General features: G+C 35.2%; 1 protein-coding gene across 1 annotated transcript in view; it reads left to right on the top strand.

Moving 5' to 3' along the window:
• The window catches only part of Kif19A (Kinesin family member 19A), a 46,710-nt gene extending 22,889 nt beyond the window's left edge, over positions 1 to 23,821 (top strand). The window contains exons 5-17 of the mRNA XM_088266452.1: positions 3,303 to 3,319; positions 5,550 to 5,717; positions 6,172 to 6,319; positions 7,855 to 8,117; positions 9,316 to 9,507; positions 10,799 to 10,964; positions 11,793 to 11,908; positions 12,344 to 12,604; positions 13,779 to 13,941; positions 16,255 to 16,468; positions 18,486 to 18,615; positions 19,530 to 19,688; positions 21,450 to 23,821. Coding sequence (XP_088122578.1) covers positions 3,303 to 3,319; positions 5,550 to 5,717; positions 6,172 to 6,319; positions 7,855 to 8,117; positions 9,316 to 9,507; positions 10,799 to 10,964; positions 11,793 to 11,908; positions 12,344 to 12,604; positions 13,779 to 13,941; positions 16,255 to 16,468; positions 18,486 to 18,615; positions 19,530 to 19,688; positions 21,450 to 21,576 — 2,124 coding nt within the window. The 3' untranslated portion in view covers positions 21,577 to 23,821. The remainder of the gene's footprint in view (positions 1 to 3,302; positions 3,320 to 5,549; positions 5,718 to 6,171; positions 6,320 to 7,854; positions 8,118 to 9,315; positions 9,508 to 10,798; positions 10,965 to 11,792; positions 11,909 to 12,343; positions 12,605 to 13,778; positions 13,942 to 16,254; positions 16,469 to 18,485; positions 18,616 to 19,529; positions 19,689 to 21,449) is intronic.
• Positions 23,822 to 26,274: the final 2,453 nt, after the last annotated feature.

Raw genomic sequence — 26,274 nt, 5'->3', positions numbered from 1 at the left:
ATTTTAGAAAAAAAGTCGATTCACGTTTTTTTGGATTGTCGAATATGATAATGTTGACTGAAGGCACAAAACTGACAGGAATGAAGGTGACAGAAGGAGTGACTGACAAATTTGGGTGATTTCTAGGGGGTGCTTCAATAAACAAATGTATTTTACACTCTACCGAACTGAAAATATATCTTCGTTATTAACTATCAAGAATATTATTTAAAATATTTTTTTAAATGCTGCTTCTGCACGGTGCAGTGCCCTATACACCATTGGGTATGGATAAGGTTTAGAAGGAGTAGTACAGTTGGTATTAGGTAGAAAATAAAGTATTTTTCCATTATCCACGCAACACAAAGTGTTTGTCTATTATATTTTAATTTATTAATAATTGAACCAGATATTAACGCAAATACAAATGGGGTTTAGAGTAAAAAAAAACAAAATTAGTCTAACCTATTCGTATTTTAATTTGTTTCGTTCTGGCGTTAATATGATTCTGATACGTTTATGTAATTTTTAATGAACCTTCATATAATATTATATGTTATCCGTACGTGGGTGGTTTCAAACATTATTGTCAGAAGTTAAACATAACCATACGAACATTCATGTTCGTAATTATTAGTTACATTGTAAGATTGATGGGTAAATGTTGAGTAAAGTGCTCATTTCTTGTTCGACTGACATGGTTATTCTATTCAAGCAACATTTTTAAACCAAATTTGAATTGTATTTACGTAATTTTACGTTTGATTCAAACAGCATTCAATACGATCCGATCTTCTTACGATTTCGATTCGAACTGTCCACTAAAAAAACATTCGTCAATTACATTTTTAGAATTGCCTTTTCGTTTTCAACTTATTTTTATAACCCTCACCTCTTTCTATTATCTGTTTTTGTTATACAATTTTAGCCTCATACCATAATTGTAACAATCGTTATTATTGTACGTAATAACTTTACTTAATTTTATTTATTATTGTACATATATTATATCCGTTTCTTCGTAACTTTGGTAACGGAACTCTGAGGAATTGGTGACCATCGACGGTCGTCAAAAAATATTTTCCGTTTTACAATTGATTGAAGAATTGATTAAAGAGTTTTTAGTTGTCCCTATTGTGAAGGAGGTCGTAGATTTGTTTTACAGTAAGGTCCAAATATGGATAAGTGACTTTTTTACTATAATATACTAGTATTTATTCAGTATTACCCTGAAGCGCTGAACTGATCATATTGCCTTTAAAAAAATCAAATCAACATCGCATCGATTCGATGCAGTGACCTATTCTCCATTCGCTCACTCCTTTCAAGAACGTTATAAATAAAAAATCGTCAATTTTCAGTTGTGCGTGTTTTCGGAATGCCCAGAAAATGTACTATATCCCAGCAAAAGCGGCATATTTTAAACTTAATATTTACCCGCTTCAGGACAAAAAGTGTTGTTTTTGCTTTTTGTAGAAAAGGTATTGTTCAATTAATTTTTTTAAATATACTAAATATTTTTCAAATGGAGAAAAAACCTTCAGGTTTTACCTAAATAGATCTCTTGCACAGTAAGAAGTTCAATAAGTGGCTTGATATTTATTTTTAATACATTTTATAATATTTTTAAACTTTAAAAACGTTCTCCTAAAAAATCAAGTTTTTTTATTTATGACGTTCTTGAAAGGAGTAAGCGACTTGAGATCGTGAGCATTTTTTTTTATTTCTAGTTAAAAAAAAGTTCTTAGGGACTTCTTGGACCAATTTTTTTTGTTATTTTTGTCGTTGTTATTAGAATTATTTAAAATGTAATTGTTGACACTTTTCGATCATAACGAGGTTATGTTAATTACCCCTTACAAATGTTTTTATTATGACTTGCGTCTATTTCCGTACAGTAACTGCGTTAAAATCGTTAAATTGTAATAAAGACTACTGTTATTTCATTATGGTGTGACGACCAAACTGTTAATACCTGCCAATTAGTCACTTAGTCGTGTTTATAAATTCTGTTTCATAACACAATTGTACTGTGGGAAAATACTCGTAACGACATTTTAATTGCCTCTTTCGATAGTTGGTAATTTTTCAACCATCGGCTCTTAATTAATTACTCAAAACGTAAACATACTATACAACTGTAGGTACGAGTGTGAACAATAAGAATATTTTCAAGGAAGTGTTGGAAAATTGCGACAAGGGTGTCTGTATTGGTGGAGAACTCCGTTTTGTAGTGTTGTCCGGTACGCAGATGATACTGCGATTCTTGATGAAATTTAGGAAGACTAGCCAGAGCTTCTGATTTTAGTGAATGGACAAGTCAAACGAGACAAAAGCCATGGAAAAATTATTTTACTCAATGATACCGATAGTAAGAGGTTGAAACATAGATCAGGTCAACTACTTCAATATCTGAGCACATGGATCAATATTGGTGGGATATCTGAAGAAGACATCAGGGAAAAGAAAGGAACAGTAAAGGGTTCCATCCTAACATTAAAGAATATTTTTTGCTGTCATATTAATTGCTGGGAAACTGGACACATCTTTAAAAACTTGACAGTTCAGTCTGAAATCGCACATATTGATTAGTTATATTTTCTCATTTATTTATTTTTAAACATGCTTCTTACCTTACGTTTATCTCATTTGTTTCTTTTAAACATGCTTTTTACCATTTTTCGTGTATTCCTATTTATTATACCTGTTTTGTGTTTTATAAATGTTCTGCCATGTTATTTTGTCATTAAAAAAAATATATATAAATTTATTTATTTCATAGATACACATTTCTTTTTACTATATGTATTACGGCTCTTTAGGCATGGCTTGTGTTGAGCCGAAAAACCTGCTTGTTAATACAATGTTTTATTTGATTATTATTATTTTTTTTATTATTACATTATTTACATTACAAAAGTTTAACAATACAGTAGTTTTGTTCAATTTTTTTAATCTTTTTTGTAACTTTCTTATTTGTGTTTCAGTCTTGTTAACTTTAATCCCTTGTCCCAAAATCAGAAATGTTAATTACTCATCAGGGATATTATATACTATATATGACTTATGTATTTAATATGTTTTGAAATAAATCAATCAATTTAACAATAGGATCATTCAGATTTCATTTTTTTTAAACTAAAACAGGACAGTTCTGTCTAAAACAGCAATCATGATCACCCTGTCCGTTTTGTTTGGACGTACAGAGGTTCAAGAGCTTTCGTTACGTTTTGTGGCGTCGGGTCGTGAATATTCATGTTAATGCCTTTTACACAGCTACGAATACAAAATAAGGCTCTGACGGGAGATTGAGTGATTGTCAGGTGGTCGATACCGAAAGGTAACCTTCACATTATAATTTTAGAGGTCTGGTTGAACTACCGTGAAGATGTAATCAATCACGTTGATTGCACTGGTCAAAGTTTCACATCTTTCCGACTTGAAAATAAATTCGTTTTAATTTTGTATGACATTTAATTCATTCACATTTGTATAAAAAACAGATTACTTCATAAAACTTTATTTTTCAAAGATAATTTCAGTTCAGGTTCAGTGCTGCAGAACAGCGTTTATTATTTAATATAATTTTGTACTTAAGTTATACATATTTATATATAAACATATTTTTTTTATTTTTATTGGACACTGTCTATCCTCACTAGGTATTTGGAGATACCTGTTCTGAGGTAGGCAGGGTATGCTTATTCTTTTTATAATGCAGCTTTATATATATTTTAATGATAATATAAAGGTGGTAAGACTGAAATAATATGAAATAATAATTATAAAAAGAAACCAAATAGAGAGTTGAACTAAAAGAAAAGTAAAATCTAAAGGAGTAATATTATAAAATTAGAAAATAGGATTAGAAAATAGGATTATATAATTATAAAACACTGACACATAGATTAATCACACACAAACTTTTATTTGCTGCTCCAAATTTTAAGTTAAAACAGTTTTTAAAACTAGATGTGACGGAGTTGGTGACAAAGTATGATTTCGGTCGCGCCTGGAAGTTCGTTAAAAAAATCTATTTTACCTATATATTTTATCACCGATGAGGCACATTTTTGGATAAATGGCTATGTTAATAAACAGAATTGCCGTATTCGGAGTGGAGAAAACCCCGAAGTTTTTATCGAGAAGCCCTTACATACATTAAAAGTCACTGTTTAGTTTGCTTTATGGGCAGGTGGAATCATTGGCTTATACTTTTTAAGGCGATGCCGGCTAGAATGTTACGGTCAATGGAGAGCGCTGCAGAGCCACGATTACTGACTTCTTCGTACTTAAGTTGAATGACAGAGCTGTGGTTTCAACAAGATGGCGCAACATGCCACACGGCGTTGGCACCCGATCAATTTATTTCGGGAAATTTGAATTTGTATACCTTTAAAAAAACATCCTTTACTTGACCAATTTGATTTTTCTTTTGAACGAGGTATAATTTATTATAATTTTATTGTTTGATAAGATTCAAACTGGACTGAAGGCGAATTATTGTAATTTAGATGGTCGAGGTATAATTTATTAAAATTTTATTGTTTGATAAGATTCAAACTGGACTGAAGGCGAATTATTATTATTTAGATGGTCAGTTTTTACGTGGTTATTAAAAAAGCTAACCTTTCTTATCCACGCAATGTTAAATGTTCAATAATTTACCTTAAAATAGATTCCCATTTTGGTACGTTAATGTACGTGCGTACGTCATGAGTAGAGTAACCCGATAAGGAATATTATGATAAATTTAAGCAAAATACCATGTTTCGATTTGTGTTATCGTGCCTTTTAATGAGGATTTTTATTTGTAACTTAAGTGAAAAATATTGATTTTCATTACCATTTTTATTTATAGGAAAAGTCTACGAATGTTTTGAGTTATATAAAAGGTCTTTCATACAGAATACAAGTTTTTCCAATAAGGGCGGGTCGATGTTGGCAGGCCGTGCGGCCACGTTGTTTTGTCGGCGTCTGTCAAATTTGTTTATTATCAATTAGCGATGCCAAACCACCACAGAATAACTAATTGTAAAACAATATATTAAAAGAAAATAATTTTAGTATATAGGTGTAAATACTATTATTATATTAGTGTAATACAAGATGGCGTATTTTTATGCAAGCATTAAATATCTTGACGTTCAAACGGGTTAGATAATTTCTCAGGCGGGTCACTGAGTAACCCCCGGGTCCCTCGTTCGCCTTTCTGGTCTAGTCGATTTTGTAAATGGGTAGGGTCCCTACGGATTTTTTTTCACGTTTGATAACTGTCTGTTACTATAAAAGCTCTAAGTTATGTGTCTATTGTCATTTTTCAAAAATGTTATCTCAGGTTATCTCCTAATCTTTCGTGACGTTATCTCGGAAATTTCTGAATTTTACGGTTTTGAGTCGATCCCTCCGCAATTCACCATGGCAAGTTACACGATTGAGCAGCTCGTCCAAATGATAAAACTATATTATCGAAATGAGAGTTCAGTAAGGCAAACGTCGCGCGCCTTGCGCCCGTTTTACGGCAAACACGGTGTCCCGTCAAAGTCGACTATCTGACGTTTGGTGACTAGGTTCGAGACGACTGGTTCGGTAATCAGAGAGCCAACATCCGTCCTTCAGAGGCTACCAGAATCTATCCGACGTTTGTTGGATAGGTTTGAGACGCCTGGTCCGGTAGACAAAGAACCAACACCCGTACGCCAGAGGCCACCAGAAAATGACCGACGTTTGGTGGCTAGGTTCGAGACATCTGGTTCAGTAAACAAAGAGCCAAAACCCGTACGTCATAGGCCACCAGAAAATGACCGACGTTTGTTGGCTAGGTACGAAACATCTGGTTCGGTAAACAAAGAGCCAACACCCTTACGTCATAGGCCACCAGAAAATGACCGACGTTTGTTGGCTAGGTACGAAACATCTGGTTCGGTAAACAAAGAGCTAACACCCTTACGTCAGAGGCCACCAGAAAATGACCGACGTTTGTTGGCTAGGTTTGAGACGCCTAGTTCTGTAAACAAAGGGCCAACACCCTTACGTCAGAGGCCACCAGAAAATGACCGACGTTTGTTGGCTAGGTTTGAGAAGACTGGTTCGGTAAACAAAGAGCAAACACCCGTACGTCAGAGGCTACCAGAAAATAACCGACGTTCGGTGGCTAGGTTCGTGACACCCGGTTCATCATGTGTACGTCAGAGGCTACCAGAAAACACCAGATTGGCTGAGAAAACCGCCGCTATCCGTGAAAGTGTGCAGGAGAAACCGACGCGATCGATTCCTCACCGTGCGCAAGAACTCGGCCTTTCGCAGACTTCGAATTGGCGAGTTTTGCGTCGAAACTTTGGTTTGTTGGTTTATTTACCAGGATTGTAGATGGTAGTCCGATAGATAGATGTACATGAAAGTCCGCCTCCTTAGTGTAATGGTCAGCATGCTGGGCTACCGTACGAAGGTGCCGGGTTCGATTCCCAGGGGGGGTCAAATAAATATACGTGATTTTTTCACTAATATTTATTCAATATTGCCCTGGACTGGTACCTGAAGCTGAGGGCTGATCACCTTTCCTTCATGTGTTAATGATCAAGATAAAACTGCGCTTATATTATGTAGTGCCCTATGCACCATCGGGTGCGGATGAAGGTTGAATGAAAAAAAAATGTGTTCAATAAGGTCAATGATACTAAAATATATTTGTAATATTTATTGGTTCGGCATTCACTTTGTGGAATGACACGAAAAAAAAAAGTAAATACTTTTTGAATTTTATTTCATTTCACACGACCAGTTTTGGGTGCAGATAAGGATTAGAAGAAGAAGTAGTAGATGGAGTCGGAATTATCTCGTAGATGGCTTTAACTTATGGTTGATGTCCTGGTCCAGTTGGCGATTCAGTTGGCTTGGCCATGTACTCCGCATGCCTCCCAAGATCCGGCATCAATCTTGCCTCTTTTACAAGGCGCCGCAAGGTTCGCGCCACCCAGGACGACCACTGCTGACAATTCGTCGGCAGTTCTGACTTTGGAGGCTGCAAAGCAGCTGGCAGCCGACAGAAAAGCCCGTAGACAGTTTGTGAAGGAGTTTATGCTCCACCTAGGGAGCGGATATGGTTTAGTTAATCATTATAATAACGGTAATAGAACTTTAATGAAGTTACCCTGACACTGTTAAGGCCTGTTAAGGCACCGAGTGGCAGGCTTCCGGGAGGGGATGATGAAAAGCTCCAACCTCATCATAAAGCGGCTTGTGGAGCACAGATGGGGGCTGGACATGTGGCAGCACTGGAGCACAGTGCTGCGTTTGCCAGCGAGCTAATGTTCATCTACATCATTTTTTTTTTCTTTCACTCTCTTATTTGTTTATTATTTTTAATTTCATTGTAAAAAAAAATGTTGTAAAACATATCGTTCACTCCTTTCAAGAACGTCATAAATAAAAAATCATCAATTTTCAGTTGTGCATGTTTTCGGAATGCCCAGAAAATGTACTATATCCCAGCAAAAGTGGCATATTTTTAACTTAATATTTACCCGCTACAGGGTAGAAAGTGTTGTTTTTGCATTTCGAAGAAAATCTATTGTTTAATTATTTTTTTAAATAAACTAAATACTTTTCAAATGGAGAAAAAACCTTCAGATTTTACCTAAAAAGATCTGTTGCACAGTAAAAAGTTCAATAAGTGGCTTGATATTTATTTTTAATACATTGTATTATATTTTTAAACTTTAAAAACGTTCTCCTGAAAAATCAAGTTTTTTGATTTATGACGTTCTTGAAAGGAGTGAGCGATATATGGCTGACTAAGTATTGCACTCACCACTTAGTCAAGCAGGAATAAAGAGTTATTATTATTATTATTATTAATGAATTGTGTCGGTCCAGGTAAGCATGTCCTACCTGGAGATCTACAACGAGAACATCCGCGACCTGCTGAGCCCGAGCCCGGCGGGCCCGGGCGGCCTAGCGGGCGCGGGGCTGGAGCTGCGCGAGGACGCGGGCGGGCGGGCCTCCGTGGCGGGGCTGAGCGCGGCGCGCGTGCGCAGCGCGGCCGAGGCGCTGCCGCTGCTGCAGCGGGGGGCGCGTGCCCGGGCAGTCGAGCCCACGGCCGCCAACAAGACCTCGTCACGGAGCCACGCACTCCTCAGGTAGGCCGGACTATTATACGTGTATAATATATATTTAACACACTATCTGCGGGAAGGGTAATTTTACCGTTTCACTCAACTTGTGGTGTTCGGCGGGAATGGTAATTTTAACTTTACCTTGAAAATTTATCTTGAAATAATTTTTACGTAATTTTACCTTGAAAGTTATTTTTACGCAAAACTTTTGCGGCATCTTTTGATCTCATATCGATGTATACAGTATGGTTAAATGTTATCACTTCTTTTCTGAGATGTTTATCTCTATTATGAGCGCGAATCTGCCCGCAGATAGTGTGTTAATATGACCCTGGAATGGTGCCTGAAGCGGAAGACTGATCACTTTTCCTTCATGTATTTAACAATCAAGATAACACTGCTTCTATATGATCCAGTGCCCTGCGCACCATTGGGGGCGGATATGGGTTAGAAGGGTATTTATATTTGAAGCACTAACTTTGTGATTTTCCATTTCATAATTAAAATATAACTTTGTTTTAAAACTCACCATAAATATTTTATTATTTATTTAAACTTCATGTACAGAAAAGAAATAAGTACACTGGCGAGCTTATTGCTGAAAAGCAATATCTTCCAACCAACCAAAAACAGACTAGTGATATTCATCAAAACGTTTGATACCATATACACATAGCTGTTTGCAGTCAGAGATTAGATAGAATTTGAACATTTGAAAAAACATAAATTACAAAAGATGATAATAAGGAGGGCAAAGGAAAAAGGGGGTTTAGGGAAGGAGGTAGAGGGAAAAACTAAGGGAGGAGGATTGATGGACAGTTAGGATTCTAATGTTGAATACTAATGTCTCAGACGTTTCTTAAAAGTTATTAGAGATTTTTTACAAGGACAGGTAATTCATTCCATTTGCTGCACTTGTAACAGTCTTTCAATTACCCAAAGAGTTATGTAGCCACGAAATGCGACACCGTCCTATTTATTTTCTCCTGGAGTATAATGCGATTGATGGGCTATTTTTTGTTCATGGATGAGTTATTTTTGTTCATTGATGAGTTATTTGTTGTTCATTGATTAGTTATTTGTCGTTCATTGATGAGTTATTTGTTGTTCTTTGATGAGTTATTTGTTGTTCATTGATAAGTTATTTGTTGTTCATTGATGAGTTATTTGTTGTTCATTGATGAGTTATTTGTTGTTCATTGATGAGTTATTTGTTATTCAGCGTTACAGTGACTTCGTGCGGCTCCGGAGAGCAGGGCGCGACCAGCGGCCGCCTGTTCCTGGTGGACCTGGCGGGCAGCGAGCGCGCTCACGTAGCCCGCTCCCGCGGTCGTCGCCTCCAGGAAGGCGCACACATAAACCGCTCGCTGCTAGCCCTGGCCAACTGCATCACTGCGCTTTCAGGGGGAGCTAGGTGATATTTTGAATGAAACATTTTAACCCTTTTCTTGAAGATGTTGTGCGATGCGGAAGAGAAAGAGGACGTTTCTGGAGAAATCATGCGGGAAGAGCGAGTTCGGATCGACTGGTGAGGATAGCAGCGGACAGCAGCATAAGCGGGATCAGATCCCCAGGAAGACCACCTAAACGATGGAGGGACAGCTGGTCTTTCACCTCCCAGGAGCCGACCGGAGAATGACAGGACATAGTCCTAAAAAAAGAAGAAGAAGAACCCTTTTCTTTCTTTCTTTATTCATTTCACAATATAATATACAGTAGGACCTCTATCATCCAAACTCAGAAAATTTACCCTCTGTTTGGACTAGTGGAATGTTTGGGATTCAATATTTATTTAATGAGTAAAAAGCTTTGTCTCCTAATTTATGTAAAAGCATCTTCTCTGGGACAGGAATATCTACTTGGTCAGCCTATTCTAGCCATGTATTTAAGGGATGAGTGGGCGTTCGGATTACAGAAGTTTTCTATTACAAAAAATTAGTTACAAAATATTCTATTATAATAATACAAAAAAAGATCCCGCAAAGGCATGGCCTGTGAGTGGGTATTTTATTTGAGGTTAAAATAAAGGGTAGGAAACTGTAGGCCATATATAGTACGGGCAAAGGGTTAAATTTATTTATTGCTCCGCATTGAGATACTGTGTCCTTAATTAGTTACCTACATATTAGATATTGGCTTATGATTAAGAGAAACTTATTGACTCCTGTATATGCTCCACACTTCAGAATCTGCTCATGAAACTTAGTGGATTTATTTAGGAATGGTTTATTAGGTTAAGAATGGTTATTTATGAATTAGGATGGTATAATACATACTAAAAAACATATCGCTCACTCCTTTCAAGAACGTCATAAATCAAAAAACTTGATTTTTCAGGAGAACGTTTTTAAAGTTTAAAATATAACACAATGTATAATAAATAAATATCAAGCCACTTATTGAATTTTTTACTGTGCAACAGATCTTTTTAGGTAGAACCTGAAGGTTTATTCTCCATTTGAAAAATATTTAGTTTATTTAAAAAAATAATTAAACGATACCTTTTCTTCAAAATGCAAAAACAACACTTTCTGCCCTGTAGCGTGTAAATATTATGTTAAAACTATGCCGCTTTTGCTGGGATATAGTACATTTTCTGGGCATTCCGAAAACATATACAATTGAAAATTGACGATTTTAGATTTATGACGTTCTTGAAAGGAGTGAGTGACATCCTAACAAAATTTTATTAAAATCTGTTTTAGGTATGTAAACTATAGAGACTCTAAGTTGACGAGGCTTCTTAAGGAAGCTCTCAGTGGAAACTGTCGAACAGTCATGGTGGCGCACGTGTCCCCCGCCATCGAACATCGCGAGGAGAGTCGGAACACACTTCTGTATGCTGATAGGGCCAACCACATCACCAACAAGGTAGCTAATCCATTTATTCAATGTAAAATCAGCCTCCACAAAAACACCCACCAGTGGTGTATTCACAAACCCTGTTTAAATTTAATCTTGCAGCAAAAAGTCGAAGCAAAAAAGAGATTTGATTCGACCTCATCCACCGTATTCTACCTTCAACAAATTAAAATCTTTATTTTTATAAATTACCGTATCCTATGTGCTTAAAAACAATATAAATGCGACTTGTTCCATTTTGCTTTATGAAATTTCCAACCGCAATAAGTAGTACATATTCGTAAAGTCTCCATAATTTCTCCATACTTTTCTTCGTCCAAGAAATTTCCAACCGCAATAAGTTGTATTCGGAAAGTCTTCATAATTTCTCCATACTTTTTTTCATTCAAGAAACATCGCTTCAACAACTGAATTTTGTTATTAGTGCAAATAATATACGTTTTTCTTACTTTTTTTTTATTCCTGACCAATATTTGAAAAAATATCTCTGAAAACGTCAAACACATGCGACAATAAATTGGCTAAAATAGATGGAACAATTGTAGATCGAAGACAAGTGTTATTTACAGGGTTACGTTTTTGACTGGTTGTCTTTATGTCAAAAGTAATCCTACTTCTATGTAATAAACTATTGTTATAGAATAGACCCATTAATATGTAATATGTATTATGCGAGAACTAGTTAGTGTAGACCATTATTGACTATCCCATGCTATTTATGTTAATATTTAGTTAAGGGTGTGTTAAACAAAGAACAAAATCCATCACATTAAAAATACAATTTGTTTACAAATTCACTGTCACACTGTTGTTAAACATAATTGTGATTTTTTTTAGGTCAAAAGAAATGTTTTGGACACGGATTATCATGTCACACAGTATAGAACTGTTATAAACGAATTAAAAAATGAAATTTCAAGATTAAGAACTAAAATGAAAGAAGAAAGACCAAGGTAAATAATATATTATATCCACAATACTATTATTATTACTTAACCTGTCTGGGAGTACAATTATAATTAATATTGGATTTTCTCTGGGGTATGGGTTCTTTTTAATTATATGAATAAAAAAATTAAACTCACCATCCCTGGGTTTTATTTAATGATAAAATTACATACAAATATCCACAGATGTCATTGCTATACAAGTTATATCATACCAACTGACAGACAGACTTTGACGTTCATTAACTTTGATATTCCTTTAAGGAAAATTCGCACCGACGTTCATTTACGTCCACACTCCCGGATAGGTTAATTTGAATTAAAACAAATAAGTGGGTACCACATCTGGGTCACCATTATAGGAACTGGAAAGTGGTTATTTCTTGACCAGTTTAAGAAGAGTAGTTATTTGGTGAAACATTGCAATATGTATAATTACAGATCAGGTATGGCTGCCGAACCAAATGCGAATAACAATGTACAAAAAAGCGGCGAATTAAAGGCCCTGAGGCATGCCATCGTGGGGACCTTCCAGGAGCAGATGAGGCTTAGAAAGAAGCTGATGGAGCTGGACAGCCATCTCCTGGGGCTGGCCATGGACGCCGAGAGACAGCATTTAGTCATCAGCCACTGGGAGTCCAGAAATAACAGGCTTTATAATGCTCCGACTACATCCAGACTTTCTACCCAGCAGAGTTTCAAGTAAGCCCAGTTTTTACTTTTGTTTCTAGCTGAAACTATTACTTCTTCTGTCTTTGTAGTAAAGTGGTTCATGTAGTCAATTATCATGTATGATGTCTCAGGTTTGATTAGTAGAGGAGTTAAAATAATTTTGCCATAAAGGTAATATTTTGATAAAATTTCTGGCTTCGTAATCTATTTATTTATTTGATTTTTTTGGGAATTATACAATTTCTACATATTTTTTATTTATTTATTTAGATTGACAATAGTAAAAGTCAATAAAATAATTCCACATATATATGTTATGAAAACTGTTATACATATATTAAGAGAGCAAAGAGGGCGGGATGAAGCGATTATGGTGATTGACTTCTGTTCACAATGTCCCAGTCTCCCAGGGGGCTTAAAATAATACCTTTTGACACATAACAATGGTTACTTATTGGTGCTAGTAGAGCGGTCATGTTTGTATTTTCACAGCAGAAAGGGTGTCGCACTTAAGATCAAACTTTGATCACATGACCACAGAAGTACCAACTTAAAGCATGCCAATGCAGAAAACAGACAAACCTAAAGATGAATTATGGCAAAAGCGTAAATAATTTGTGACTGTCCTAAATAATAACTATAACTCATTCTTTGTGGGAAACAGTTCAAATTGTCTTTTACATACTGTTGGCAAAGAGCAGGAGATGCTTAACCCTTCCTTTCCGGTGATGTGTAACTAATACACATTGCTTGTAATATCTTTAATATCTTGATAAATGTAATAAATAATAAATTCAGATGTTAGGTATTCCTCCATAATACATCTACGCATTGAATGTTTTTTTTGTTTTTTTTTTGTTTTTTAACAATCACCACTTATTGAGTTCATTATAAAGATATTTTGTAAGAATTTTTTGAGCACAGTAAGGGGAAGGTTAAAAGTGTTCTATTTGCTTACTTTTGGTAGAGCGCAAGAGATGTCCAAAAACATTGTTCAAACCGGAATTGGGTTTGCGATTACTTGTAATTACTGAGGGTCGGGTGGCAGACTGTCTGTGTATAAGTAGGGTCTTTTTCCTCTTTTTTTTAAGCCTCCACTCGTTTACGAGTGATTTTAAATAATTAGGGTCGGGGTTGATGAAAAAACCGCCTGACAACAATGTGTTAATAAACCAGTTTGTTGAGATTATATAACTGTTAACAGAAGATCCACAACTGCCTCAGCCGAGGAGGGCACGGTGGCCGTGGAACAAGCCTGGGCTGAGCTAGCGGCTCTGGAGCAGGAACAGGAGAGAGCGCGCGCCGATAGGGCGGCTGCCGAGGGAGAACTGGAAGCTGTGAGGCAGCGAGGTGCGGCACTCGAAGATGTGAGTACTTCTTGAGACCTCTCAGCAAATTCAATGCTCGACCAACCTTCTACACTTCTCCTACTTACCTCTCTTGTTGAAACAAAAGATGAATGTCTATCCGAACAGTCCTTCTTGAGACCTCTCAGCAAATCCAATGCTTGACCAACCTTCTCCGCTTCTCATGCTTAACCTTTCTTGTTGAAACAAAAGATGAATGTCCATCCGAACAGTACATCCACCTCTTCCTAGGTCTGCCTTCTTTGCGCCTTGATGGGGCATTCACCCACAGCATGACTTTCGAAGCCCTTTCATCTGGCATTCTTTTTATTTACATATCTTGCCTACTTTAGCCTTTGGGATTTTTTATTTGAAGTACTTCCTTGTAATCCTCACTCTGAAATATAGGCAGACACCATATATCCCATCCACAGATGTTGGTCTTATTATTGTCTCATATACATTCCGCTTCGTGATGGTTAGCTACAGTGTTTAGCTACCGTGCTGGAGGTCTCGGGTTTGATCCCCAGAGGGGGTGGAAATAAATGTTAGTGATTTTACACTCAATATTCATTTAACCTTTTCATAGCCGCAAATAAATTACGCCGCAGTGCTCAACAGGCCAAGTATTTTTTTGAAAAAAAAAAGTTGTCTAAAGATTTTTTTTTTGTTGTTTTTATTGAATTATAATTTACTTACCAAATATTATATCCCGCATCGATTGTTAGAGTTTTATTCTTGAAGTTAAACCAGTTTCAAATTTTCAGGGTTGTCACACTAAGTCGCACACGCAAGTTTTTATTAAATTTAATATTAACACACAACTATTATTTATCAATGGAATATAGTTTGAAATGTAAAAAAATAGTAAATTTAATATTAACACTCAACTATTATTTATCAGGTATCTTAGAATGAAGTTTAGTTAGAAATGTGATAAATTAGTAATTTTCCACTGTGTGGTACTTCTCAAAGCACGGTATAACACAAAGAGCCATCTGCATTGTTTACACCTATAACTAGACTCTTTTCTTAGTTTTTTGCTAGTACACACAATACACTTCGCAGTCGGGGATGATTTTTTTCGGTCCGTGGTAGTTTTTCCAAAAAATGTCTTTCTGTAAGTCGCGATAGAAATTCTGCCTTCCGTTTTCTGCCATGAGAAGTACCGGGTTGTTCTTTTTCACTTAGCACGAAGAAGAACAAAGAACTTAGCACAAAGAAATAATTTATTTACTAAAAAGTTGTGAAAAGAAACCAATATCACTAGCAAAACACTGAGAAAATCGGAGTAAATATAACGCGAAAGGTATAAATAAACAAATATTTTCACAATAATATTTTAAAATAATAAGAAAAACACAAAAAAATTGAGCAAAATAAAAACCCCTGGCGTTCAAAACAATCGATTAAAATAATCAATATTTCAAGTGGTTTGAGTGGTAGCCCTAATGACATCTGTCAACTGTCAGCTGAAAGTGATACCGATAAATCACTTAAAAGTATTTAAAAACTTTATAAAATATTTTGTGACAACTTCAACTGATGGCAATGTATGTTCCGTTTTTGACAGATTGTCAATATGAGTTAAAACTGCGGAGTAATACGTCATCAAAAGTACTGACGAGATATCTCGTCTCTGGCCATACGGGCACTCCGCCATTTGCCGAGATATCTCGTCTCTGGCAACCATCGGGTTAATATTGCCCTGGACTGGTCACTTAAGCGCAGGAGTGATCACCTTGCCTTTATGTAAGTAACAATCAAGATAACACTGTATTTATATGATGCAGTGCCCTATGCGCCATTGGGTGCGAATAAAGCTTAGAAGAATGTGTCTTTGTGTCAGGTTGTGGTCCCGTGGCTAGTGTCACAGACTCTTGAGTCAGAGTTTCTCAGTTTGAACCCACTCTACCACAATTTGATAAGCAGTTTGCTGCTCGGGATAAGCAGTTTGAATTATCCGGAGCATTGGTCTGTATGTTCCCGATAGTTACCTAAGACAGCGTCGGCATAGATTGTTTCACATTCCTATCTACAGGACCAACCTGCCAATGGTTATGCCTGTAGGAAGAGCTACTGCTATGTTGAACAATATCACATTGGATACTGATCTGTTCCATGTGTCCGAAGGAGTTTTCCGAATCGGGATTCTTCTACACATTTAACAAGAGTCGTCTTACTTACTTTTAAATTTGTTATTTTAATGTATACGCCTTAAATGTTAGTTTGTAATGTATATATTAATTATTGAATAAATTGAATTGAATTGAAATTGAATTGAATTGAATTAGTGAGGATTGGCTCGCTCTTGATAGTGTGCGTGGTTCCCAGGAGCTGCCGTCTCGCACAAGTAGCGAAGAGGAGCGCGAGTTGCTGGCCCTGGCCTGCCGGGTGCACGAGCTGCAGGCCGACAAGCTGGCCCTGCAGGGGGAGAGGGCTAGTCGGGCCGCGGATCTGCGGAGGAGGGACCTGCAGCTGCTGCGCTACGACCGCCAGAGGCAGCTCAGCGACGAGATCATCACCAGACAAAGGCAGATCATGGATGGTAAGGAACAACACACCCGATTCAGTTTTGTATGTTGAAAATTACGGGGTATATGGAAAAAATCAATAAAGAGCTGTTTTTGGTAGTATTTCGTTTGTTATTTAATGTTTTTTTTTACTTTATCTTTGATTTCTTGCGAAATTATGTTATTTTTTCCGGTTATAATTATCGCGTGTTTTTGTGGAGGTAGAGGTATTTGATTGTTTGTTGTAAGTACTTGTGAGTAGGTCCTCTTGTTACTGTTTAAGTATTCTTCTATTTTTTTAGTGTAGGTTTCGTTACTTTAAATAATTTTTTCGTGTAGATTAATGATTTGGTTTTGGTATATATTTTTTTTCTATTATGATTTGCTCCTCCAGCGCCTCTAAGTTTTGTTCTAGTATATTTTTTATTTTCGAGTCTTTCACTGTTGTTATTTTATTTATTTCGTTTATTATATTGTTTATAATTAGATCCATATTGGGGCACGAAATTTGCGTCGCCCGTCCGGGCGTGCACGGGTTAGTAGGTACATATACGGTAGTTCATACAAAACTATCATTATCTGTCCTATAAAACCATATACGACCGCTCACCACTGCTGACAGAAGTGAAGTGATTTTGTATAAAGCGACCATATTTTTCAAGAAAAAATCGGTTTTAAATGTTGAAAATTACAGGGTATATGGAAAAACTCAATGGAGGCTGTTTTTCTTAGTATTTTGTGTAAAGTAATTGTATTTTTCAAGCAAAAATTCTATTTTGAATGTTGAAAACACAGGGTACATACATATTTGGAAAAACTCAATGGAGAGCTGTTTTTGGTAGCATTTTGTATAAAATAATCATATTTTTCAAGCAAAAATTCAGTTTTTAATGTTGAAAATTTCGAGGTATGCGGAAAAACTCAACGGGGAGCTGTTTTTGGTAGTATTTTGTAAAAAATAATAAAATTTTTCAAACAAAAATTCTGTTTTGAATGTTGAAAATACAGGAAAAACTCAATGGAGAGCTGTTTTTGGTAGTACATATTTTGCGTACAGTAATCATATTTTTTAAGCGAAAATTCAGTTTTGAATGTTGAAAATTACATGGTGTATGGAAAAACTTAATGGAGAGCTGTTTATGGTACTATTTTGTATAAAGTAATCATATTTTTCAAGCAAAAATTCAGTTTTGAGTGCTGAAAATTACATGGTGTATAGAAAAACTCAATGGAGGCTTTTTGTCATAGTATTTTGTATAAAGTAATCATATTTTTCAAGCAAAAATTCTGTTTTGAATGTTGAAAATACATGGTACATACATATATGGAAAAAATCAACGGCGAGCTGTTTTTAGCAGTATTTTGTAGAAATTAATAATGTTTTTCAAGCAAAAATTCCTCTTTTAATGTTGAAAATTTCGGGGTATATGGAAAAACTCAACGGGGAGCTGTTTTTGGTAGTATTTTGTATAAAGTAATTATATTTTTCAAGCAAAATAAAATGTTTAACACTTTCTTACTAGAACCGAATTGCTTTTGTTATTTTTTATATTTCATAATTTTGACATCTCAACATAGATCCGGAAGAATATGGAAGTCTGGGTATTTACAGGGCTTACGACCCATCGTAGGCTGGTATAACCACCCTACTCTCGGGTTATTTTCCAAGAAACGGAGAAAAAATCAGAGAATTATGACAACAATGTTTGTTGTATTCATACCTGACTAAATTTTGCCAAAATAGGTGCGTTTGGGATGTAACTGATGGAACTGATGTACTTATCGCATTCCTTCTCTGTCCGTATTAAATATTTTTGTTAACAACATTTTGAGTGTGTCCAAATACTTGTTCACAAAATCTGGATTATCTCTAATTACAGAGTTATAAAAATAATATTTTTGTTAACGCGGAATGGTGCAGAAAAAATGCTCATATCTCATGCGCTCGTATGTGTGGGGCGGTTAAGTGAACACTGGACTAGGATTTGAAATATAAGTGAGATCAGAATTTCATTCCTCATTTTCGTCATTGAATGTAGTTGCATTTCACAGATGGGGGAGTGAAGCTACCCCCGGATCTGCAGGAGCTCTACACACTCTACCAGCAAGAGATCCACGCCTCCACCTACACGGACAGCGCCATGGTGTTCAACTCCTACACTCTACCTCCCATCAGTAATAAGTAAGGACACATTATAATGCCATCATTCAAAAATGTTATTGTACTACTCATCAACATGGAAATTGGTGACATAATTTGAACAAGTTTATGTGTAATTACAAAATAAATTTCTATAAGTAATTAATACTGAAAAATTGGTATTTATGTGTATTTTAAACTTACTTATTACTTATAACCCTTATTCGCATCCAATGGTGCATAGGGCACTGCATCAAATTGACACAGTGTTATCTTGATCATTACTTACATGAAGGCAAGGTGATCACTCTTGCGCTTCAGGAACGAGTCCAGGGTAATATTAAATAAATATTACAGTGTAAAATCACTAATATTTATTTTCACCCCCCCTGGGAATCGAACCCGGGACCTCCAGCACGGTAGCTAAACACGCTGACCATTACACCACCCACGGAGGCGGACTAACAGTACAACGGTTTTTAACAGTAAAAGTGAAATATTGTTTATTTTTCAATTATTCAATTAATTAAAAAATCTTCTTCTGTGCGTGTCATGTCAGGTCCCCCTGACATCGACTATCATTTGAGAGTAATTGTCCTTGTCTCAGGCAGCTCTATACAGTCCCCGTCCAATCTCGTATATTCTGGAGCCAGATCTGTCTTCTGCCCATACCTCGTCGACCTTCTATTTTGACACAAAGAAATAATCTGTATTTTCAAAGCAACAATATTTCAAAATAACTTTAAACTTGTAGACGATTTCAAAAGCCCCTTTACAGACATAAAGATATAAATTCTTCTCGACAACCGATTACTGCACGCAAATGACAAAGTGTTTATGATGCAGTGATTGTTTCCTTAGCTGCGTCAGTGGCCTGCCACCACATACAAGAAGAGACTCACTTCATCCGCAGCTTTTTAGTAATTCTAACTCAAGTGTTGTGTGATGTTTTGCAGCATGGTAGAGTCGGTACAGTGGTCGAGTGCAAGCTCCGGGTCCGGGCGCGGCTCCAGCTCCGGGGGTGACAGCGAGTGGCTCCCGGCCCCGGCCAGCCCGGCCCGTCGCCTCCTGGGGGCCCCAGTCAGGCTCCCTCGCCTCCCCAGCACCCCGGCATCGTAAGTCCCATGCAGATATAAAAAAACAAATAGACATTTTACTTCATACAAAAATGTGGATATTCACACTCAGGCGTCCTAATACAATGCGAATATTCGATCATCGCGTGATTGCAGGATAGAGAATATTGGGAAGATAGCCACGCAAATCCTTGCTACTGATGTCGTTCCTTCGTCTCCGATGACGCGACACGAATATCGCGAGAATCTCAATTAGGACACCTATTCCATATATCAATATGTTTGATCGCGTGTTTATATCAAACATTTTACTCGCTAGACCCCATCGCGCAAATGCCAATTAGGACACTCATTCGAGATCTGTATGTTTAATCGCGGATTCGTACAAGTAAAATTCGCGATGATAGTGTAATGGCATTGTACATATAAGGATGATGCCTCATTCATAATTTGGTATATTATACTCGCATAATTTGTGTTCAAAGTTTCACACATACTTACGTCATTCACATGAGGTTTGGTATTACCGTTATAATAATTAATACCAAAGAGGATTGATACAATAATAATGCGGGGAACCTACTTAACTAGATCTAAGTACGTCCCCCATATTATTACTGTTGTATATGATACTTAAATAGCATATTGAGAGCCACAAATGTAATATTTCATCAAACATCTATAATTATTAAAAATGCATTCGCTCTTTAATACATTTAAACGTTTGTACAATGAGACCATTTATATTAGTTACATTAGAAAAAAAAAGATTCTAAGGAAAGAAAAAAATAACATATTTATGTTAATAGTTTTTACAATAGGTACATTTGTACCTAGGAAAAAGTAGGATTCCCACCTTACTTACACCATACTGACTTTACATATCATTGGCTATCATTTTTATTTTTTTATTTTTTTATTTATTTAATATATTTACATTTTTATTTATAACATAATAACATTTGAATCATTTATACATATCGCTCACTCCTTTCAAGAACGTCATAAATCAAAAAACTTGATTTATCAGGAGAACGTTTTTAAAGTTTAAAAATATAATACAATTTATTAAAAATAAATATCAAGCCACTTATTGAACTTTTTACTGTGCAACAGATCTTTTTAGGTAAAACCTTACTGTTTTTTCTCCATTTGAAAAATATTTAGATTATTCAAAAAAAATAATTAAACAATACCTTTTCTTCAAAATTCAAAAACAACACTTTCTGCCCTGTAGCGGGTAAATATTAAGTTAAAAATAAGCCTCTTTTGCTGGGATATAGTACATTTTCTGGGCATTTAGAAAACATGCACAACTGAAAATTGATGATTTTTTATTTATGACGTTCTTGAAAGGAGTGAGCGATATGTAGAACTTTTATATTTCGATTCGCTGTGCCTCTCCATAAAAGAGTCTGTGCTCTTGTGCTTGGAAAGGGACTTACACTCGTGGTTTAATGTTATATAATAAAAGATATAATAGTTTTTTTAATATATTTTTTTAAATATTTAAATGTATAGAGCCTTAATTTTTTTCTTGAGGATTTTTATATCATCTATTTTTTTTATTTCTTTAGGGAGTTTATTGAAATGTTTGATTGCCAAATATTTGAAGTTTTGCTGAAATTGCTTGGTGTTGCATTTTGGAATAGAAAAATCGTTTGAGAATCTCGATGATAAATTCTTTGTTAAATTTAAATTTGTCATCTTTTTTTATTTTCCATATTTTAGCACTAGTGCTGCCTAGTTTATGATTTGGTGACTTTAGAATATAACCTTTGATGCTCGTTTTCTTTACAGCCAAACAAGCAGCCGGGCAATGAAAAGATCATCGAGCGATGACAGCATTATAGCGTCACAACCGGATTTCCAGGAAAACATCATTCCTAAGCAACATGATGTAGAAGGAGGGATAGATGTCAAATGACTACCGGACGATGTAGTTTATGATTGAAAAAATATAAACGAGCAAGCGAGAAATTTATTATACTATCAATCAAATTTAATTAATACTAGTCAAGACGAGCGGTGCTGTAAACATCTTGAAAAAATTTATAAATTTTATATCGACCCTCTTTACATGTGAAATGACATCATTTTAATCTCAGATATGATATATATAATAATAATAATAAATAATAAAACCCTTATCCGCACCCCAATGGTGCATAGGGCACTGCGTCATATAAACGCAGTGTTATCTTCATGGTTTACACATGAAGGAAAGGTGATCAGCCCTCCGCTTCAGGTACCAGTCCAGGGTAATATTGAATAAATATGACAGTGAAAAAATCACTTTTATTTATTTTACCCCCCTTAGGAATCGAACCCGGGACCTCCAGAACGGTAGCCGAGCGTGCTGACCATTACACTACGGAGGCGGACAAAATATATATATAATAACGGCGGATATATATAACTTAACAATTTATTGGACAAAGAAGATGACAAGTTTATTTATTTAGATGCACTCATATCTACAAAGAAAATTTAGCAACGACTAGTCTGACAACAATATGGAAATTTTATTCATGTTGAGGAAGGCTCGCTAAGTGCAATACTATTCTCCATTACGACAAAAGGGGTTCGAAATGTGGTGCCAGAGGCGAATGCTACACATTACTTGGAATGCAAGCTCCACGAATATCTCTATTCTTTAGGAGTGTTCAGTAACTGGAAGACTCCAGGATATGCAACAAAATCAAGGATTCAGTCCTTCTTTGCCACATTGCCATAAAGAACACGGAGAGTCTCAAAATCAGGTAGAACAGGGCCAGTTGACGGTGAGCGATGAAGAGCTACCAACCAAATCTTCTTCTTGTGCCGTATCAGATCCTCCCGACATTAGCAATCACTCTCGCGAAGGTTTTTCTATTTGCGCAACCTGGAATAGTTCTCCCACGTGTCTTATCCCAGTCCAATCTCTTATGTTGTGCAGCTAAGATGTTTCTTCTGCCAGGACCATGCTGCCCCTCAATTTTCCCCTCCAGTATTATTTGAAGACTAACCAAATAAAGAAATTAATAGGTCTTTATTAAACGCTGCCATTAATCTGGTTTAGGACCGTGGAACATGGACGCGTATCATACACTTAGTGCCCAACATCCCAGAAGATGAAATTAAATATATTTATTGTTATTATAAAACGAAACTAGCCGTCAAATAAAGGAAAGTACTATTGTGGTTTTATGTAATAATAATTAAGAAAAAAAACTGTGAAATAGACCTTAGAATCAAATGGGTAGGACTCACTTAATAACTTCACATCTATATATGACTATGTATAACTAGTCACAAATGGCAGATTTGTTTGTCATAGTGTGAGTGAAGCTATGCATAATGCACAACAGGGCGTTGGTACATACTTCTGTGTTTATTGGTTGGATACAAGAAGGGTGATGATAATTTAGTTTAAATTTAGAATCACCAATATACTTGTTTAAACATGGACTTGTCTAAATATTACACAATTGTATAAATTAATCACTGAAGCCAGTCGATGACAAATGCCAAAAGTCCATGAATATCAGAAATTGCTTTGTCTCTGTGAGATATCTGTACTATATTTTATTAAGTTTGTTTGTCAGCCGATTGAGTTTACAACCAGGTTAGCTAGCAGAAAGGGATTCCGTTATTCAGTGAGAACCGCTTGAATTGTGGAATTAGTACATATCCAAGTGAGTGTTCAAAGTTCTCTTTGCACTGAGCACTTAGAAGTTTGAGATGAAACCATTCTATCCTAACAAAATTACTGTAAAAACTTTGTATAGTAAGTAGAAATTATGAATATTTATTCAATAAATCTAGTCATTTCAAAAAATGAGTGAGAGTTTGTGTGTAAATAATTAATTTATAAAATTAGTCATTAATTTATGTAGTTTTAAAAGTGTTAACAGCTGTTTACATAAATGATAGTGTAAAGAAGTTGAAAGTTTTGGAATCTCTTAAGCAAATATTATATTTTCCATAGATTTTTCTACAAAATAGATATGTAGTTCAGATTTACAGAAAATATTTCCTCGCTTGTAGATTATAATATTTAAAAATAAACTAATTTGTTTTATTTCTTATGTTGAGTAATCATTTTACATTTTTCATCGGAATGCAGAATTATCCTATCTGCATAAGACAATTTTGCAGGGGAGTCAATTAAATTTTCTAGTGTGAGTTCTCTCAATAGTTTTGTAGTGTTTTCTTTTGAATATTAAGATTGATAATGTTTGAATAGTGTGTACTTAAGAACTTTCTGCACAACAAAATCATTAGCTTAAAGAACATAATACATGAGTAAAAAACAAAATTGTATTATGATATGATAATTCTGCATTCAGGTGACAATGTGTACATACTTGAATATGATTTTATACTTTTATCTGTCATCACATTTTTTACCTTTCCAGTTAAATCAGCTGTTCTTGAAATACTGTTATATGTTCTGTCCTGAAATAAGCCAACTGTGAGATGTCTCAGGTTGTTTACTTGCCTAGGGTGCCTACTATTCATTATGTACTCGCCATATTTGTACAGTTATGGGGAAACTCTTACAATGACAGTGTAAATATGAATAGATGGCCTTAGGAAAGCAAAATAAAAAATCAGATTTGACTTAAATTAACAGAAAATTGTTGTCTGTCCAGATCTGGAGTTTATACTCCGGATAACACAAAAAGCAATGGAGAGAAGGATGCTAACATATCCCTTAGGGATCGAAAAACAAACGTTTGGATAAGGGAAAAGACCAAGGTAACAGATGTGTCTCAAAGAATCGCGGAACTAAAGTAGAACTGGGCAGGTCATGTAGCACGTATGTCTGAGGATATATGGACAAAAACGCTGCTTGAATGGAGTCAAAGAACAGAACACAGAAGCCCACGCTTACCTACCCACGTAGGCCCCTAACAAGATGGTCCGATGACATTAAAAAAGTGGCGGGCTTGCACTGGAAGAGAGTCGCGTCCAACAGAGAACTGTGGAAGTCCAAGAGGGAGGCCTTTGTTCAGTACTGGACAAAAAAAGGCTGAAGTAAGTAACAGGAAATAAAATCATGCAAATTATTATTAAATTATTACCATGTACTGTTATTAATGTTTTCAATAATATAACATGATTAAATCAAATTGACCTTTATAAAAGTAAACAACTTTGTTTTAACCACGTTTTTTATTATTAGTATACACTTTAACCTACCGGTTTTGACAAGAACCTTGTCATCATCAGGGTTTATTAAATTCTAAAACATTAAAATACTCATAAATAATTACATTCCTTTACCAAAATACTAAATCCTAAATGTTATTGTGCATTGCGTAGCAACTCCAAATAACAACAAAATGTGCCACAAAGTATCTGCGAAAAACAATCAAGAAATAAATCAAATTGGTTCATTAAACCGGAATCATGAAAAATTCCATGGCAGTCAATGTGTGAATTAAGTCGAAAGTGTGACAGATAATTAAACCAGCCTATGACGGTCGTCATCCCCGTAAATGCCCAGACTTCCATATTCTTCTTCGTCTTTGATGAGATGTCAAAAAATAATGTGAAAGTGTGTCAGGCTGGGGTTCCGTGTTAAGTGTCGTGGACACTGTGTGTCTAGGTTTCTTGGGTCTAAACCTACTCTACCACAACTTGATACCTATTTTCAATAATAAACTGCTTAGGCTCACAAAAATAGTATTGAATTGAAATATTTATGTATATAATACAAACATATTTTACACAATTTAATAAAAAAATAATAATTATAATAAAATAAAACAAAATTGTTAAGAATCTATAAATATAATATTTAATTAAATGTAAACAAACGTGGATGTACAAAAGCAATACAAGAAATAAAAATTAAAGTACATGTAGTACAATGTTTATAATAATAAAATAAAAGAACGTAGAATAATACAATAATTTAAAAAATAGTAATATATTATGTTTATTCAAGGATTAAAAACATTTTCTTAAAATTTACATTTAAGTAAAATTGATGTAATTTTAATTATTAAAACAATATTTATTTATAAATGGTAAATAATTTCTTTACCTATTCTGTACAATTAGTAAACTTAAAACTAAAAAAATATATTAAAATATTAGTTTCTGGGTGAAAACAATCATCCTGGGACAAAAAAGGATACTGTTTTAGTAAGGAACTTACAATAGTCAGAAAGTTGTTGATGATTTGTAGGCAGTTTATAATATAATACGTAATTATAAATTCAGTTGAATAAAATTATAAATGTACAGTGCCAGGTCACTAATCCTAATGTAAGTTGTGCATTGGTTCATTCGGATTAGGGAATCGTTCGGATTACTGAGTGTTTTTAGTAAAATGAGAGAAAAAAATTAAATTTGAGTTTGTGAAAATGCTCTTTATTTTTTAATTTGATTTAAGGTACTGAATGAATAATTAAAAATTTAACATTTTTATTTTAACTTGAAAAAACCCGATATTTTCTATTGAACCAACGGACATAACTGGTATTAGAACTAAATCACGCATTTCTCTTAAAACCATATAATCCTCAGTGTACTGGACGACTTCTTCAGCCCAGTTTGATGGCTATGTTGAAAGATTTCACGGCTGAAGAATTTTTAAACTTGCATCAGAGTCGGAAATCGATTACAACGC

This window comes from Brachycentrus maculatus, unplaced genomic scaffold, assembly GCF_059751285.1.
Source record: "Brachycentrus maculatus isolate JH-2025_06_01 unplaced genomic scaffold, ASM5975128v1 h1tg000269l, whole genome shotgun sequence".
Lineage (NCBI taxonomy): Eukaryota > Metazoa > Arthropoda > Insecta > Trichoptera > Brachycentridae > Brachycentrus > Brachycentrus maculatus.
The sequence above is the reverse complement of the archived record's forward strand: the minus strand, read 5'-3'. Positions and strand labels throughout refer to the sequence as shown.